The sequence below is a fragment of the Trichoplusia ni genome, chromosome 10 (genome assembly GCF_003590095.1).
Source record: "Trichoplusia ni isolate ovarian cell line Hi5 chromosome 10, tn1, whole genome shotgun sequence".
Taxonomy (NCBI): domain Eukaryota; kingdom Metazoa; phylum Arthropoda; class Insecta; order Lepidoptera; family Noctuidae; genus Trichoplusia; species Trichoplusia ni.
Window position 1 is genome coordinate 11,046,209 of NC_039487.1, and position 17,360 is coordinate 11,063,568.

Genomic DNA, 17,360 nt, shown 5'->3' on the forward strand with positions numbered 1-17,360 from the left:
TAATGTACTTGCTACGCAATACGTGTACACCGTGCAAATAAAATAGTCCCATGTGTCCGAGGCTTTTATTTATTATCCTGACCCTGGAAATAGGTATGCATTCTAAAAATCGTTTTGACTAACTCGCAAGTATAATTTCCGTAATGCGTGCAGGTGCGAGCGAGAGGTCCGATAAAAATGGGTTTTGAATAGGCAGGGTTAAAATTGATAACGGTACTATAGTAATATACAATAGAAGCAGAATAGTGGTACAAACACCAATATCATGTTTCATGTGTAAAAGGAGTCTTATACGAAATGGAGCAATAGACAATACGTAATTCAAAAAACAATTGTCGCAGACATTGGATTCAACTGGTTAATATTATAATAGGTGGGTATTTAGACCTACAAAAAAAAATAAGCACTTACACATCAATCAGTCTTTATTCCTTACGTAAACGCATTCATTACCTAAAAATCTTAACAACATTTTCTTCATAAACAACTGTATTTTGGCATATTTTTGTTTACTTCACCAAGAACTTCTTGCTTATCATAACGCTACAACTTTAACGTAGTCGACGAGGAGTTCTGGCTGGTTCCACGTGGGGTACCAGGCGTCCATGTCTTGCCAGAAGTTGAGCAGAGCCTTCCTACTGGGGTTACTCCAGGGTTTGGGTCTCCCACTGCCGGTGGTCACGCCGTCGGGGAACTCCGTCACGCTGCCCGCTCCCACACCCAGTGTTATGTAGAACTGTTGGGGAATGGGGCTTGGTTTCAGTTACATCAGTTTTATATTATTTGAGTGGAATACATTTATAAATAATATTTTTTTCTAAAATAAGTATACTGTCGTCTTCAAGCAAAAAGTAGTGAGCCAAACTTGTAAAATTGTTATACGACCAAATGACAGAAATTACACTTTAAATGAAAAAAAAACAAGAGAATCTGAGAATCAGTCAGTCCGGAGTTGATGGAACTAAATAAACAAAAATACAGACGATTTGAGAACCTCCTCCTTTCATGAATTCCAGTCAAATTCTCCATACTACTGGTAGGTATATTATCTTTAATTTTTGAATTTAATATCATGCTTAGTACGTGCATACTATTATCAGTAATTCATAAGATGTTTAAAGTAACTAACATGATCATCGAAGGGCGCCATGTTGGACCCGAAGCTGAGTAACTCCCGCGGCAGGTCCCGGCAGCGCGGCGGGAAGCGCGCGCGCAGGCCGCTGGCCGCCGGCTGCACGCGAGACCACTCCGCGCCGTCCACCGACAGGGTGATGCGGTCTGACGAGACAAATGATTCAATCATATAATATGTATATTTTATGAATATAACTTACTAATCCCAGACCCGATTTGTAATATAAACCATTTTGGGGCGCCACCCAAACGTAAAGACATTCAAATCAACATGGAAGATACTTAATAATGTGTTGACATACCTGGTGCCCATCGCAGTGTGTACTCATGGTAGCTGTCGCCCCACGCACCCTCATTCAATATCTTGTTGCTGAGTAAAATGTCGTGGCACTGGACATCCATGATAGGTCCGCCGAAAAGAACCTACACACAATATTGAGGTGATAAAGACAAATTGGTTTTGAAAAAATTTAACCGGAAAAAATACCGTCAGACTAGCTTAACCCCTGACAGGACTTCTTTACGAAAACCATGTTGTTAATGAGGCATGAAAAATAATTTCGATAGTTGGAGAAGCGTCCTCCTAATCTGCCTTTCGTAGGTTTCAGAGTAAGATAAGTTTTTCCAATACGCACAAAAGGACTAGGATATTCGTCGCTACCTTATTTGAGTAGTCAGTGGCTCCACTTGTCAGCTCCTTATTACCGCGAGCAGAAGCTATTTTGAGCACACCAGAACTGTAGTGTGGGCTTCCATATTTCTTTAAGAATGGCTCCAGCAGAATTTCTGAAAGAATTCTCTTATAGTTAGTAATTATCTATCTTACGGGTAAAACGTTTTCCTCTTAAAATAGCAATAAGACCTTAAATGGTTACAGTTGCATCGCGTTCCCGTGGTCTCAGGTACAAGGGAAAGGTGAAGCACTCCGGTGGTTTTAGCCGGTAGGAGTCTGGCACACCTTTTCGCCTTCCCCAGGGCGGAGAAAGTCCATGAGGATTTCCCCGGGTAAAAAAGAGGTGATTTAAGTAACACCAGTTTAAGTCGATTGAATTTTAAATTTAAAGTGATATACTTAAGAGCAGCCATTTTAGCTTTAGGTTTACTTCATTCAGGGGTGATTCTTGTGAAGTAATACTTGTTAGAGCCCACACCTGGATATATCCAGTCGCCCTGTGGGAACTTGGCTCTCACGGTGACTGTCCCATAGGTGAAGGCGAAGCCTTTAGAAACGATACGGCCGCTGACGACAGGCGGCAAGATGTCGGCTCCCCACGCCTGTTTCATACAAGCTTCAGCTGATGACGTGCACCTGAATAAAATAATATATTTCTCGCAATTATGCCTTTATTTTAATATGCTAGGGTATCTGGCATGGGGTATTAAAACTATACTGTTCAATTCAAGTGATCCGAATATTATTGGTGACGGAAAAGGTGGCTGAATCTACTCTTATAATAACATCATTATGCCTAATCGGGCCTCTACTTTAATATCTTCGACAAATATTATACGCAGAATACATTTTAGTTTACGATACTTACCCACTAAACAAATTCAAGGTGCCAGAATAGATGGAGTCTTCGTTAAACCCTGAAAGTTTCTGCTGAATTTTGGGCGATATCCTAAGCACTCCACCAGCGACTGATACAGTCGGGTCTGTTGCCAAGCGTTGGTAAGACACGAAGGGATAATCCTATTGGACATTGAGACATGTTATTAATCAACTCGACTCCAAAAATTCCCTTACCATAAAATAATCAACCAGTTCTTAGTAATTTAAGACTAATACAGATCTCAGACAGGACTCGAACCTGCGACTCCTCTGGATAAATAGGTACTACTCTGCCCATAGACAAAATATTTTTTTTTTAATAAAATATTTTACATATTTTTGTGCAAGATAGACATGAAATACGTAGGTATGAAAAAATACATTACCGGTGAATTAACTGGGATATACTGTTCAATCTGCCAGACATTATCCCGGAATGTATCAAAATTCTCTTCAAAAATAATTTGCCCTGCGCAAGCTGTGCCCCCGCGGATTGTTGTCAAGGTTGGTTTGCATGTGCCAGGGCTAGCAGTGGCAGGAGCTGGTGGGGAGGTGGGTGGCACAGGACTATGCCTGTCTTCTAACTCTGAAAGAATAATATCATATCATTGAATTTTATTATTTTATTTATATAAAAGTAAAAAAGAAATAAAAAATAAAAAAATTACTAAAAGCAAAAGTTCATCAGACGAAACTTAAGATAAATAAATTAAAAATAAACAGATATTACAGAAAATATTTTTTTTCCTAACTTACGTTAACCATAAGTATGTGTTTATCGATATGGACAATGGTTGCTAGACTTTCTTTATTTAATAGGTAATTAAGCATTGATTTAATAAGCGTCGACACCTTAATTCATAGAATTTACGCTCCTGCTTTCCTGAACGAAATACGCGGAAAGAACATTGACGTATTTTGAAATTGACGTTTGACGCTATTGACTTGACGATGTAAAGTTTGTTTTGTTTTGGCATTAGGACGATTATAAACACCCAAAAAGTATTTAAGTACATTACACATTAAACATGGACATGTACATGTAACTTTCATTTTACTGTATAACAAATAATGTCTATATTTCGATTGTCTAAGGTTATGAGGTTAACTATAAATTGCACGCACGCAACATAAAAGTGCATTAAAAACTTTTCGTAAATATTACTATAAAGTTCATATACTATTAAGTTCATTTACACATACCTACAGTCGCAGAATCGTCATAATATTGAATGACTTTTGTTTTAATTAGTTTAAGTAAAAGTCAAGTAAGTTAATATAAAAATGCCCCCGAAAAAATCTAATATTAATGTGAAATCTAGAGACGCTAAACGTGTAGCGCAACGAAGAGCTCAATTAAACCGATTACCTAGGCCAGAAGACAGCGTCCCATTGTCTGAAGAAGAACTTCAAAGGGAGAGAGAAATGAATGAAGCTATATTTGCTGAGTTTATGGCGAAATATAAGGAAAATGTATCGAAAGAATCGAAGCCTGTTCGACAGTTCAAACCTAAGCTAAGAACACAGCCGCGCCGCAACTTAATATCTGCTGAAGAAGATGATAACGCTCAAAAGGAATTACCTAAGCATAAGGACTACAACGAATATTGTAACCCTCCACCCCTATTAGAGCCTGTAAAAAGTGTACCCTGCAAGGTCCTAGAAAAAGAAGCCAGGAAAAACCGAAGGGCTGAATTACTGGTCGCACGTAAGAAACGTGTTGAATTACGAGCAGAGAAAAAGAAATCTCAATGTAAAGAAGAACCTCATAGTGCTTCAGAGCCTTAGTCACAAGAAAGAAGACAAAATTAAAAATTAATTGGTCAACTTCAGATTGAGTCTGAACCTGGATCATTGATTCTGTATATTATTATGTCAGAAACAAAATAATATAAGATGTCTGTGTTAGTTATCTATGTATAGATCTATTTAGTATATCTATGTATGGACTACTTATAACCACTGCCAATTAGATCAAGACACATATTTAACTGCTTGTATCACAACTATAGGTATCACAAGCATATATCAATTAAAAATTAGAGTGATGTACTCGGATAAATTTGTAATTCCTGAAGTAACTGTCTATATGCAGAAAGTATAACATACATTTGTTAAATATTCCACCATAAGTTTTATATAAGAAACAATATTATTAGATACATAAGGAGTAATTTTAAGTTCATCTTGTGTCTTCTGTCCTAACTTATAAGTTTATATTTACCTTTTAATTGTAAATAAATAAAATTCATTGTACTTTAACAATTGTCTAACAATTATTATTTAGTTATAGAAAGGCTGAATGATTCATTGGTTGGCAAGTTAACTGGCCATGTCTGCGACATTTAATATTATATAGAAACCCTCTTCCAAAAACTAATTAAGTATATTATTTTATTGCTAATTGTGATATAAATAAAAGCTAATTTTCATTGAAATCAGTGGTTGAACTTTAGTTATTCTTGTATAAATTTAATATTTACTAAATGTATCATTTCTTTTCTATAAAAAATAATAATATATTATTGGCCTTAGAAATAGAAAAATGGGAAGAAGGAAAGAATCTTATTAGCCTTTGCCTAACTGTCGGACAACATATTATTATGCTTTGCTTACAATAATAAAAAATAACAGTAAATTCTTTGACTGTGTCACTAGTGGTAGTCTCCTTATCTACATGTAGGTTCCCCATACCCGATTATGCGCAGTGGCGTAGCTTGGGTCACCGACGCCCGGGGCGGATTCACACCTTTGGCGCCCAAACTAGGAATCTAAAAAAAATATAATTTGCCGCCTATTCTCAATTTTGGTCTCAATTCTCAATTCTCGCTCCTGATAGTGGCGCCCGGGGCAGTCCGCCCCTCCGCCCCCCCCCCCATTGCTACGCCACTGATTATGCGTAAGGTTCTGAGGCAGTTCGACCAGCCATTTACTCTGCATAACATTGTTTATGGGTCAGTGTGGGTTATTGGGTCAGTGAGTCACCTCAGGCATCAAACTGCAACTCAAACTTACCAGTAACAGTAAATCTCAGATTATCCTTGACATAGCCAGCTCTATTGATGGACACGACGACGTAGTAGTTAATCTCGTCTCCAACCTTCAGCTCTATGTTGGGAACCTCGACTGTCCACCTCCCATCCTTAGCGCTGATCACCTCGCCAGCGATGGACCCCACATCATTCTGGCTAATCGGCCTGTTTACGTTTCCTTGAAACACAAACAGCGCTAACTTTGGCGCGTCTGAAATTAATGAGAATTAATTAGGATTTGCGTATACTTATAATTTACTGACAATAAACTTTAACATCATTAATTTTATAGTTTTTCAACAATTTTAATTAATAAAATGACTTGTTCACAATGTCATTTTGTTCCTTTAAATTCCTACATACATCGATTTTGCATAGACCTTGGCACTTATTAAGATCTCCATTTTATTTGCGGTGATGCTCAGAGCCAAGCCTAATTTTTGTATTGAACTTGGCTCTCTTTTTTTACATTTATGTAATTGGTGAGATAAGAAAGTACTTACTTATTTACCTAAAAAAATATTTGCATGCCTATGTTATGGCGGAATGTGCTGAACCATTTATTAAACCTACCACCAATATTGTAAACCATGTTTCACGCAAATAAAGATTCTTATTCTTAGGTAAATACCTATACCCTATGGCTACAATATTATAATCTCCATAAATTTTCATTTATCCCTATGCTAATGTCGTTTAATGTGCGAGTGGACCCAAACGCTACAATAATTTAAAAATTAGTGACAATATTTGAGTGAATATTTTAGTGACATAAGTTGATGGTTCTTACATTTCTATTGCAAGCTGTTCTTAACCGACTTCAAAATGGAGGAGGTTCTCAATTCAAAAAGTTTCTAAACTTTCGCGCCAATACGTTAATTTCTCTTGATGAGATAAGGTTATATTGCGGGGACTATACCTGTCTTAATTTGAATGATTTTTTAAAGTATTTCCTGGTGTTCTTTTAATACGTTGGGATTTTACCGCGGCCAGTCACCTTTTATAACGATATTTTGGCGGGACTTTTTTACCTCCATCTTGGTAAATAACAGTGCCTAGTGAAGTAGTGATGTGTCATAGAAATGGTTTACTTTTTAAACAATGACTGTTGATTATGTGGCACTGTTTCGCCGGATATTTCCAAGGTTACGGTAATACAGGTAAGTACTGATAGGCACATTATCAGTCATAGGTAATTTTAATCATCTAATTTAATTAATAGAGAGTATTTTTAATTTTTTTTTTGAAATCTTCTGTTTTTCGAAAATCGTATTTAATTTCGTAACAAAGCAAAAATCACATATTTGAGGCCAAATAAACTTAATAATTACATTTTTAAACTATAATTATTTCTAAACATACGGTTATTGCAAGTTGATTAGCATACATATTATTATCCTGTATAAAATTTCGTTAACGCACCTTTAATGTGTATAGATAATATAGATATGATGTTCTTTGTACAAGGATAAAATCACAGAAATATTCCACTGCAAGGAGTAGGCCTCTCAACACACTAGTACACAAGCTCTTATTAACTAAACCCAAAATAACGTTAGTAGTTGAATACTGATTTGTTTCTTTTTGTTTTGGCATAATCATTTTAAAAGTTTCCAGTTGCTGCGCTGTCACGGATAATAATGTTGAGGGGAATTACTTTTATTTAATTGGCACTGACAGTTTATCAAGAGAGTTAAATTAAAATATTTTTGCAAAATTTCTGATAATTCTTTAACTATTATAGATTTATTTACGCCTAAGTACATCAATAACAAACACCTCGCTCTTATCAATGTGTTTTTTTTATATTTTTAAAATATTTCTTATATTGGTAGCAAGTAGCCATATGAAAGTCAAACGACAAAAAAATGTGATTGGTGCAACAAAATACTGAGAGCCAATGAGAATAGCAATAAAAAATGGAGATGGTTGATTTCACACACTTAAAAATAACAATATGTAGCTTATTCATTGAAATATTTAATATAGACAAATAAATCTGCTATCCGTGTCCTGTTATCAAAATTATATCTACCATATTTTCATGCAACGAAAGATGCAAATCGTTCAATTTTATATGTATAAAATTGTGTAACTTGAACTTAATTTTTATTATTGGTAATGCTTGCGACATTAAAATTTGATAACTTATTGTCCTTTAACTCATGTAAAGCGATACAAATTAATGCAAAATAATTAATAAAGATTTACAAAAAGTTTTTGATATTTACCCGGTATGGACGCTCGAAATCCTTTCGGTTTTAAAGCTTGTATTAACACATCCGGTATTTCATATTGAGCACTTGACTGTATAAATATTAATAACGTGAAGAAATACGCCGAGAAACGTGCGTTCGGTTCCGCGGACATTTTGCTACTGATTGTATGTAAATTTAAGCAAGTTAGCAAAATAAAGCATAACTCGTTTTAAAAGGTATGATGGTCTTTGTATTATTATGACTCATGAACTGACATGACTTATTCTTGTTTGACTTTGTTGCATATTTTCTACTAGCTAATTCGTGTCTCGAATTTTACTTGATATCTTAGACTGCAGATCCAATTTTGATAATATTGAACTTTGCAGTGATAGCTGGCATAAAAGTCACGTGGAAAGCTGTGACAAAAAATGTTTTCTTGTTTATCTGTAGAAATGTTAATAAAACATTTGTCGTATTAGTAAAGTTATCTGTATTTCGATTATAATTAGCACGTTGAAGTATTTCCCTTTAATCAACGTTTTTTTGCGTGACTATTATCTTGTTAAACATGTTTTTATTCGAATACAGATAAAAGAGCCCGAGTCTCTATCTTAAGCTTTCAGGAAACTATATAAACTATAAAAACGCAGTGTAGGACGCGGTCCAGCGCTATGGACCGATAATTCGTGATATTTTTCATTATTGATTGACTGTGGTACCTTTTAATTTTAATTACACGGCGACAAATAATGGTGTGTATAAATAAATATATGTACATAGTCTTAAAGAAAATCAGTGTCCATAATAATTATATTATATTATTAAACATTGTCATGCTAGTGTGTAGGGTTATCGTTTAGGTCACACGTCATTGTGATAAATGTAATATATTTTTACACTAACTGTTGAACGCGGGACTGCCCGCTACGAATAGAAAATAGCTCCACAAGAAGAAACAAATGGTATAAAAACTATCCTATGTGTTAATCCTGATCCTGAACTATCTGTATACCTAGTTCCATTTAAATCTGTTCAGTGGTTTTTGCGTGAAAGAGGAACAAACATCCATACATCCGAACCACGCATGCAAACTTTTGCGTTTATAATATTAGTAGGATACATGCATATATGATTTTCATTGTGTTCGTATTATAACGTTATTAATACAAAACAGAATTGTTTTTCCTGTACTAGTTCATTCATCACTTATAGAAAAAGACACTATTGTACCCACGGAAGTTTATCGTTGGACAATGGTCATTTCATCGAGTGACGCTAAGTCACGTGATTTTTTTAATTGATTTGTCATTTGAGCGTTTTCTAGCATAGAAATAGGCAAAAGAAAAGCAAATCGAAAATCGTAGGCAGTAGACATATTGTTACTACTTATAACAAGGACTACACGAATATTGTAGTGATTGAAAACCACCGCGAGGTGTCGCAGGTTCGATCACCGCGCGCCTTTGCGCATGTTCTTTCATAAACAAAAGGTTTAAAACCTCTTCCGCTTGACTCGCCCTTGACCGCCTCTTATTTTATTAACGGGAAGAAAATATAATAAGCTCAACCGATGAAATCGTCAAGTGTGCGCTTAGCCTAACTGCACAATCTGTCAAAAAAGCCAAGACCTTAATTTTAACTTTAACTAACCAAAAATACTCTTGTCCAGCCCATGAAGGCTTGGTCAGTCCCCGTTCGCTTTCGCATGTTTTTCGCACATCTCGACGTTTGCTACGGAACTAAGTTATAGTGTTTCCGCGAACTTGCATCATTACCATCCCTCCGACTTATCAATGTGTAGTGTCGTGATTGGATTCCGAGAAATGTAATAAAATAGCCGTTCAAGCGCCAGCCGGACTCACGATTTAAGGGGATTCGAACAAATACTGAAGAAATCAGATGAAATCTATCCAATAAATTTTATTAGCAATTATTATTAGCAAGTTGTCAAATATTACAACATGTTTATTCTAAAAATTAGCGAACTAATGAATGACTAATGAGCTACGCCACTCTTATAGCAACTTAGTAACATTTAAATAAACAAAGCAAAAAGATTACACATACCTATCATATTATTTTTTATTGCTTATACGTTCATGTTCATTAAGTTCTTATTCTCATGTTTAGTTTTAATATATGTACAAATAAACATTATTTAAATTAAGGTTTAATTCCAAAGTGAAGACTCTGGAATCATCTTAGGCTTTATTTAATTTGGCTATTTGTGGTTTTTTCAAATTGCAAATTTCTCTTCAACTGCAAATATTGAAGACACATCAAAAAATGAAATTTTTCACAGTGAGATACTACCACAGCGGATAACATTACGTTAGGATTTTACATTTCAGCAGTTACTTTAGTCCTATCTTTATGCTTGACTAGACCATTTGCTGGGGTCTTGCATCCAAAGGACGCAAGGGACTAGGTTATCACAACGCTTCAACTCTGATGTAGTCGACAAGGAGTTCTGGCTGGTTCCACGTTGAGTACCAGGCTTCCATGTCTTGCCAGAAGTTGAGTAGAGCCTTCCTGCTCACGTTGGTCCAAGGTTTCGCGCGACCGTTCTCTGTTAGCAGTTTGTCAGGGAACTGCTTGATACTGCCGGCTGCCACGCCCAATGTTAGGTGAAACTGTATTATTGAATAAAGGTTTTACGAAAACAATTAAGGCTAGATGAAGTAACTTAATTTTTTTCCAGGAGGGAAAGAGCTCCCTAGGTGTTACATATCTACTAAAGACAAACGAGTTATTGGGTACTTTGAGGTGTAATTCAATTGGTGCATGTACGAGCATCTATATCCAGTCAAGTCCTTCGATTTCCTGCTCTATTCTGTTCTGTTCTGTTTTCATTCGATGCAAGTCAGTATAGAAAAGTTGTTGCATATTGACATTATTGCATTTTCATCAATATTGCACCTCGCCATCGAATTAAAGTGAAATATCAAGAGACTTGTAGTTTTATTAGGAATTAGTACTCTACATATTCGTCAAATGGTGCTATCTTGGTCCCAAGGCCGAGCAGGCTGCGCGGCACCTCCGAGCACATCCTGGAGAACTGGTCCCGAAGTCCCTTCGACGAAGGTTCCACGTGAGACCATCGCTTCCCGTCTACCAACAGTGTTATATTATCTGAGGATAAAATTTGCAAATGTGAATAATGACGTGAAACCGAAAATTTGATTAGAAATATATAAGCTAATTTTTAGAAGGATTCTCTTACTATACCTGGCGTCCAAACAAGTGAAAACTTGTGGAATTCGTCACCCCACATTCCGTTCTTTATTTTTTTATTGCTAAGTAAAGTATCGTAGCATTGTGCGTCCATTACTGGGCCGCCAAACAGCACCTATCGAAAGAAAAATATAAGTGGAACTTCAATTGAAAACGCTCATTTCGCGTTTGCTTTAATTATGATTTAAAAAAGTGTCGGTTTTGCGAGGGTCTCTCAAATATACAAATCACATACAAACTTATAACAAGCATTCGTGGATCATGCTTTGGTCTCGCTAAATGCTTGTCCTACGCGGGGATCGAATTCGTGACACGACGCGCTCAGATGCTTTTTGCCAAATCTGCATTCAAGTTTTAGCTTTAGCTGGGTCCTCAATTATTATTGCAAACTTATCAGTTCAATTATTCACATTTTACATTCTCGGTCTTGGTACCTCGTGTATTAATCCATAACAAGTCTTACAACTTTGGCAAACATGTATTGATGTTCCGATTTTTTTTTTAAACTTTTTGGAACAGTACAATTGCAAATTGCGTTTACCTTATTGGAGTATTCTGTAGTTCGACTTTTTAGTTCCCTGTTACCACGTGCAGATGCTATGTTGATCACACCAGAACTGTAGTGTTTGCTTCCATACTTCTGCAAGTACGGCTCTAACAAGATCTCTGAAAAGAAAAAAAAAATTGCTACATAATGTACTCATAATATTTAAAATACTACGAAAACGTTTCAAGAAAGCTGGTTATTCGATGATATAATAAAAGATTCCCATTTTTAATTCTAGTTTTAAAACATATTAAAAGTGACTAAGGTCCAGAGAGCCACTACTAAATTAAACTTTTACAGTTGTGAAAGCGAGGTGTTGAAAGGGTTATTTTTCAAGAGGTAAAGTTCCCCTGTCTTTATAAAAATAGATGTTCCTCACCAGGATACAACCAGTCGCCTTGCGGTAATTTAGCGCGCACTGTGACTATCCCGTATGTGAACGCGAAGCCTTTGGAAGTGATCCGGCCGCTGACGACGGGCGGCAGGATGTCGGCGCCCCACGCATGCTTCATGCAAACTTCAGCTGATGATGTGCACCTGTACAAGGAAGTCGGACCTACTGACAATGCTTTATTTTTCTCCAGCTTTTTATTATTTGTGATTGATTTCATCGGGGGTTCTAACAGAGGTTTGTAAACGTTTTTGAAAGACACTAATCTTCACTGCGCGGTGATGTATGTTGGCTATCATTGTTCTATGTTGTTTACAGGAATTGAATATATTATGTTGGGTGTGACTGGCGGGCTTGTATGTATTAAGTTTGAAAAACCTTCGCTTCTGTGCTTAAAAAAGTGAGGACCTACTATAAAGTTGATAATAATCTATACTAATATTTAAAGCTGAAGAGTTTGTTTTTTGTTTGTTTGAACGCGCTAATCTCAGGAACTACTGGTTCAAATTGAAAAAATGTTTTTGTGTTGAATAGACCATTCATCGATGAAGGTTTTAGGCTATATACCATCACGCTGCGACTAATAGGAGCGAAGATACAATGGAAAATGTGGAAAAAGCAGGGCAGGTATAAATCATAACTTATATCTTCTAACCACGCGGACGAAGTCGCGGGGAATTGCTAGTTAAAGTATATAAAAGAAGATAAGTAAGTTAGCTGGTGTGGACAATAAATTAACAGTTTTAGAGAAAACGTTACTATTAATTGAGGTTTCTACCGCTGCGGATGTGGAAGGGCGATGCCCATTGTGCTGTCACGCTTCCACAATCGTAATAAATTATTACAGCAATATTTATTTTTCTTAGGGAATATTATCGGAAGAATTGTAACCTTTTTAGAACACACTATTCGGTAATAAGAGGAACTATTGAGTTTACCCTTGAAGAAGATTGATAGAGCCTGTAAAAATGGTTTCGTTGGTGAACCCTGGCTGTTTTTCCTGCAGTTTGGGTGCGATTCTCAGTTCCCCATTTTTCACCATCACTGTTGGGTCAGTGGGCAGATTTTGGTACGACACGAACGGGAATTCCTGTAGATTTCAATAGACTGATTATGTAACGAGGAATAATCTATATCTATACTAATATATAAAGCTGAAGAGTTTGTTTGTTTGTTTGAACGCGCTAATCTCAGGAACTACTGATCCAAATTGAAAAATTGTTTTTGTGTTGAATAGACTATTTATCGAGGAAGGCTTTAGGCTATAAACCCTCACGCTGCGACTAATAGGAGCGAAAATACAATGGAAAATGTGAAAAAAGCAGGGCAGGTATAAATTATAACTTATATCTTCTACCCACGGGGACGAAATAAAAATGTGTCGATATAAAAATAGACCAGAACAGAACTTTGGCATGGGGAAAAATTAAAAAGTCTGATAATCTTACCGGTGAATTAGAAGGAATGTAATGTTCGATTTGCCACATCTTGTCCCGGAACGAATCGAAAGTGTCTTCAAATATTGTCTGTCCTCCGCAAACGATGGCACCTCCGCGAACTTTAGTCACGGTTGGTTGGCAAGGTTTTGGGGTGGTGGTTCGCATCGTGGTGGTGCTTGGCGTATTCGTGGTTGTCGTGCGTGGGGTTCGTTTCGTGGTCGTACGTGGCATCCTTGTGGTCGTTGTACGTGGGGCTCGTGTGGTGGTGGTACGTGGGGTACGCTTTGTTGTCGTTCGTTGTATCCATGGTAGAATTGGTAGCCTAGGTGGTGTAGGTAGCCTGGGTAGCCTGGGTGGTATAGGTGGTCTAGGTAGCCTAGGTGGCCTAGGTAGCCTAGGTGGTCTAGGTAGCCTAGGTGGCCTAGGCATCCTAGGTGGCTTTGGGAATACAGGATACGGAAGAGGCAATGTCGGCCATACTAAAAACAAGAAACAAATCAATATAATTGTAATTAAGGATCACTTAATTCAGAATACCTATTAAAACTAGCTGAGTATAAGTTTGCGACGAAATAGCAACTTTTTTATTCTAAATTCCATTTATCGCTAGCCGATGGAAATTCTTCACTGTTTCAAATTAGCTAAGATGATATGCATTACCTGGGTTACTCGGCGGTGGCCGCGTCGCCTTATTTCTTACATCTATACCAACATCGACATACACCCAATTGCCGTGTATGTCGCAGTACAGTTCACCTATAAAAAGTGGCAAAACTTAAAAAAAGATTTTTAGATTATTATTTATTCCTTTTTTCTTAAAAAGAAAACGGATCTCCCCTGTGTCGCGGAGGGGTGACACGAACATTCAAGTCAGTACATTTTAATACACCCAGACTCAGTACAAGCATTCGTGGACCTCACAAACGCTTGTCCCGCATAGGGGTTTGGCCTAGTGACCTTAACCACTTGGCTGTCCACCCAAACTTGATGAGGAGTTGTCGTGTTATTGCGTAGCTTTTATGATCACGTACTAGCTCTAGCATTAGATCAGCGCCATGCCGTTAATTAATTTTATTTGACACAAGCAAGCAGCTTATAGATAGTAAAATAAAAGAGAACTGGAATAACATGAGTCTGTCCCATGGATGGGTGACATTTTAATTATTTAGGAAATTACCGTGAGGAATCCTAGATTCAAAACGAATCTGAAGTCTGACGTGGTGATCAATGCTCAAGCTATAATTAAGTAGGAAGATACCTTGTCTTAGAAGTGGGGTATTTATGAGCCACATCATCGGATGAAAATCATCTGGGCTAGGGAATACCAGATAACATACTACAATATGTAGCGAAGGCCAACGTACCGTTATCCCAAAATGTTCCATGTTTACATTTCGGTTGTAACTTTGTAGTTGTTTCTTCATGTGATCCTAATCCATCACCACTGCCTGCAAAAACAGAAAATTTCATTTGTACCAACAACTGTCATGACATCTGCACCTCTAGCTAAGTGCCATTTCCACAATCGTGAAGGACAAAATAAAACATATAAATGTATGGAGATTCCAGGTCTAAGTCACGGGATTTCTAGAAACGAAATGTAATTTCTAAATATTTGAGCGTCTTTTATTGAAGTAAACGATTGTAAAACCAACTTTAACTTGGCTAGAGGGGCTGATATATCTAGATAGATATAATATATCTAGATGATTAGATTTTTTAACAATTTAATGGCTCTTTGGGATGCTGTGATACATTTTTTTCCATCCTAATCAAAATTCGTACACCGACTGTCAAACACTTTTTCACTTTTTCGAAAGTTGTTTGTGTTTCAGAAGGGAGGAAAAATGTGGGTACTATGCCTAATCTCTCTGGTCGTGTCAGATTGCAGTCCCATCGTTCTATTAAAAATTAAGTAAGGCTAAAATATGTTGTGCACTATAATATGTCGTGCGCAGTGTACGAATTGCTTACGATACTAGCTGCTGCTCTTTGGCCGAAATTTGTCAACCTATACTATATTTTGGGCCCAAATTCAATTAAATCCATTAGTTGGGCTCCGTGACTAACTATGACATGATTTTTATTATCGGTCGACGGTCCCTGACCTTTGTATCCAAACTTGACCCCTAGGTACAGCAAAGCGCAATGATTACGGTTCTTTAAGAATGGCACTACGTGTAAGAGTATTTTACGTGTTAATCCTGGTTATAAACCACCTGTGTAAGAAGTTTCGTCTAAATCCATTCAGTGGTTTTTGCGTGACAGAGGTTCAGACATCCATCTATCCATTCAAACAAGCTTTCGCGTTCGGTTAGACTGGGAGTCGTACCCCAACATAGCAGGGAAAAGGCTAGGCCGATGTTGACAAACTTTCGCGTTTACAACATTAGTAGAATAAATAAAAGATCTTTTAAATTATTTAACATGAGTGATTGCAATAAAATGATTGGGTTTGAAACATTGACCTTAAGAAATAAATACATTATTGGCAGATAACACAATATGTCAATAAAGAACATTGCACTATATTGCAACAACATTTTTTAAAAATATTTATGAAACGGTACAATTTAATGCTGGTGAAATGGGACAAAGGAGCAAATGGCACTGATAGAGTTTTAGCACAGTAGTAGTATATTATTATGGTGGTTTCACTATAAAATTGAATAATTTAATCGATCTATTAAGTCGGCCCTGCAGAACACCTGCATCCCAAGAAGCTAAATAAACCGGTGTTATTCTTTAGTGGTAAAATGAAAATCTATATTTTGGAATATTTTTCTTAGTTTCTGATGTCGTTCTATTAATTAAACTTTTGTTTATTGCGTTTCTACCATTTTATTTTATAATCTAATAATTTTTTTTTTATAAACCTGTGTACTGCCTAGCTATGTCTAAAAACATGTAACCTACTTATGGTTTAAAATGAAACAAGATGTCTACTTATAAGTAGACCAAGACCTATTTATTTAGGCATGTGTTGAGTATTTCATAAATTTATCTTAAGCTTGCCTGTAATCGGGAAATTCTTATGAAACAAGCAGCTTCCCTGTGAAATTCCTTTTTCTGTTTTCACTGTTATTTTGTACATAGAGTAATTAATTAATAAATAAGTAATAAAAAATAAGTACCAAAATAATACATACCATCATCATATTGGTCGATAAACTGGTCTCGGTAGTACGCGTCTAACAATGGTACTTGTACGAAAAATTGAAATATTACTAAGAGGAGAGACACGTCTTTCCCCTGGGAAAGCATTCTGATACTAAATGATATACGACTTGTGTTGGACCCACGGCTTTCCTTACGTATAATATAAACAATGTTATCAGAGAATTACGAATAGACGCCCGTAGCTAAAAATATACAACACAAAAAAAAAAACTTGAATGAAATGAATAGAGTAACATTTCAAAATAGTGATTTCAACTTTTTCGGAGATTTTTCATTTCATTAATCAAATAATTAATATTTCTGTGATGTTTGATAACAGTCCAGTGTAACTTACAAGGTGAGATTGAGTTGGCACTTTGGAACCTGTCACGAAATACAAAATTGCATCATAAAATATATTTACTAACCTGAAATCGAGTGTAAATTATACATTAATGTTAAATTATATGCATGCTTTCCCTTGATCATATTTTCTAAAAAGAAATGCAGGTTTCAGTGATGTAACGAATATTGGCATTCGGCATTCGAGAATGGAAAAAAATATGTAATCAGAATCAAACGTGTTAGTTCTGATATCTATCGTCTTAGATAGATTATAAGATTTAAATGATATTTAATGTAACGATCCAAAAGACAAACTATGTAAATAT

General features: G+C 36.3%; 1 protein-coding gene across 1 annotated transcript in view; it reads right to left on the reverse strand.

Annotated features, from left to right (window-relative positions):
• Positions 1 to 407: 407 nt before the first annotated feature.
• The window catches only part of LOC113498223, a 28,157-nt gene continuing 11,204 nt past the window's right edge, over positions 408 to 17,360 (reverse strand). Inside the window, exons 10-28 of the mRNA XM_026878160.1 lie at positions 16,680 to 16,851; positions 14,895 to 14,978; positions 14,191 to 14,286; positions 13,540 to 14,009; positions 13,030 to 13,181; positions 12,080 to 12,237; positions 11,695 to 11,819; positions 11,148 to 11,268; positions 10,903 to 11,051; positions 10,355 to 10,552; positions 7,950 to 8,145; positions 5,702 to 5,929; positions 3,073 to 3,272; positions 2,676 to 2,827; positions 2,286 to 2,443; positions 1,796 to 1,920; positions 1,437 to 1,557; positions 1,130 to 1,278; positions 408 to 736 (exon numbers count right to left, since the gene is read on the reverse strand). Of these exons, the coding sequence (XP_026733961.1) occupies positions 536 to 736; positions 1,130 to 1,278; positions 1,437 to 1,557; positions 1,796 to 1,920; positions 2,286 to 2,443; positions 2,676 to 2,827; positions 3,073 to 3,272; positions 5,702 to 5,929; positions 7,950 to 8,145; positions 10,355 to 10,552; positions 10,903 to 11,051; positions 11,148 to 11,268; positions 11,695 to 11,819; positions 12,080 to 12,237; positions 13,030 to 13,181; positions 13,540 to 14,009; positions 14,191 to 14,286; positions 14,895 to 14,978; positions 16,680 to 16,851 (3,255 nt within the window). The 3' untranslated portion in view covers positions 408 to 535. The remainder of the gene's footprint in view (positions 737 to 1,129; positions 1,279 to 1,436; positions 1,558 to 1,795; positions 1,921 to 2,285; positions 2,444 to 2,675; positions 2,828 to 3,072; positions 3,273 to 5,701; positions 5,930 to 7,949; positions 8,146 to 10,354; positions 10,553 to 10,902; positions 11,052 to 11,147; positions 11,269 to 11,694; positions 11,820 to 12,079; positions 12,238 to 13,029; positions 13,182 to 13,539; positions 14,010 to 14,190; positions 14,287 to 14,894; positions 14,979 to 16,679; positions 16,852 to 17,360) is intronic.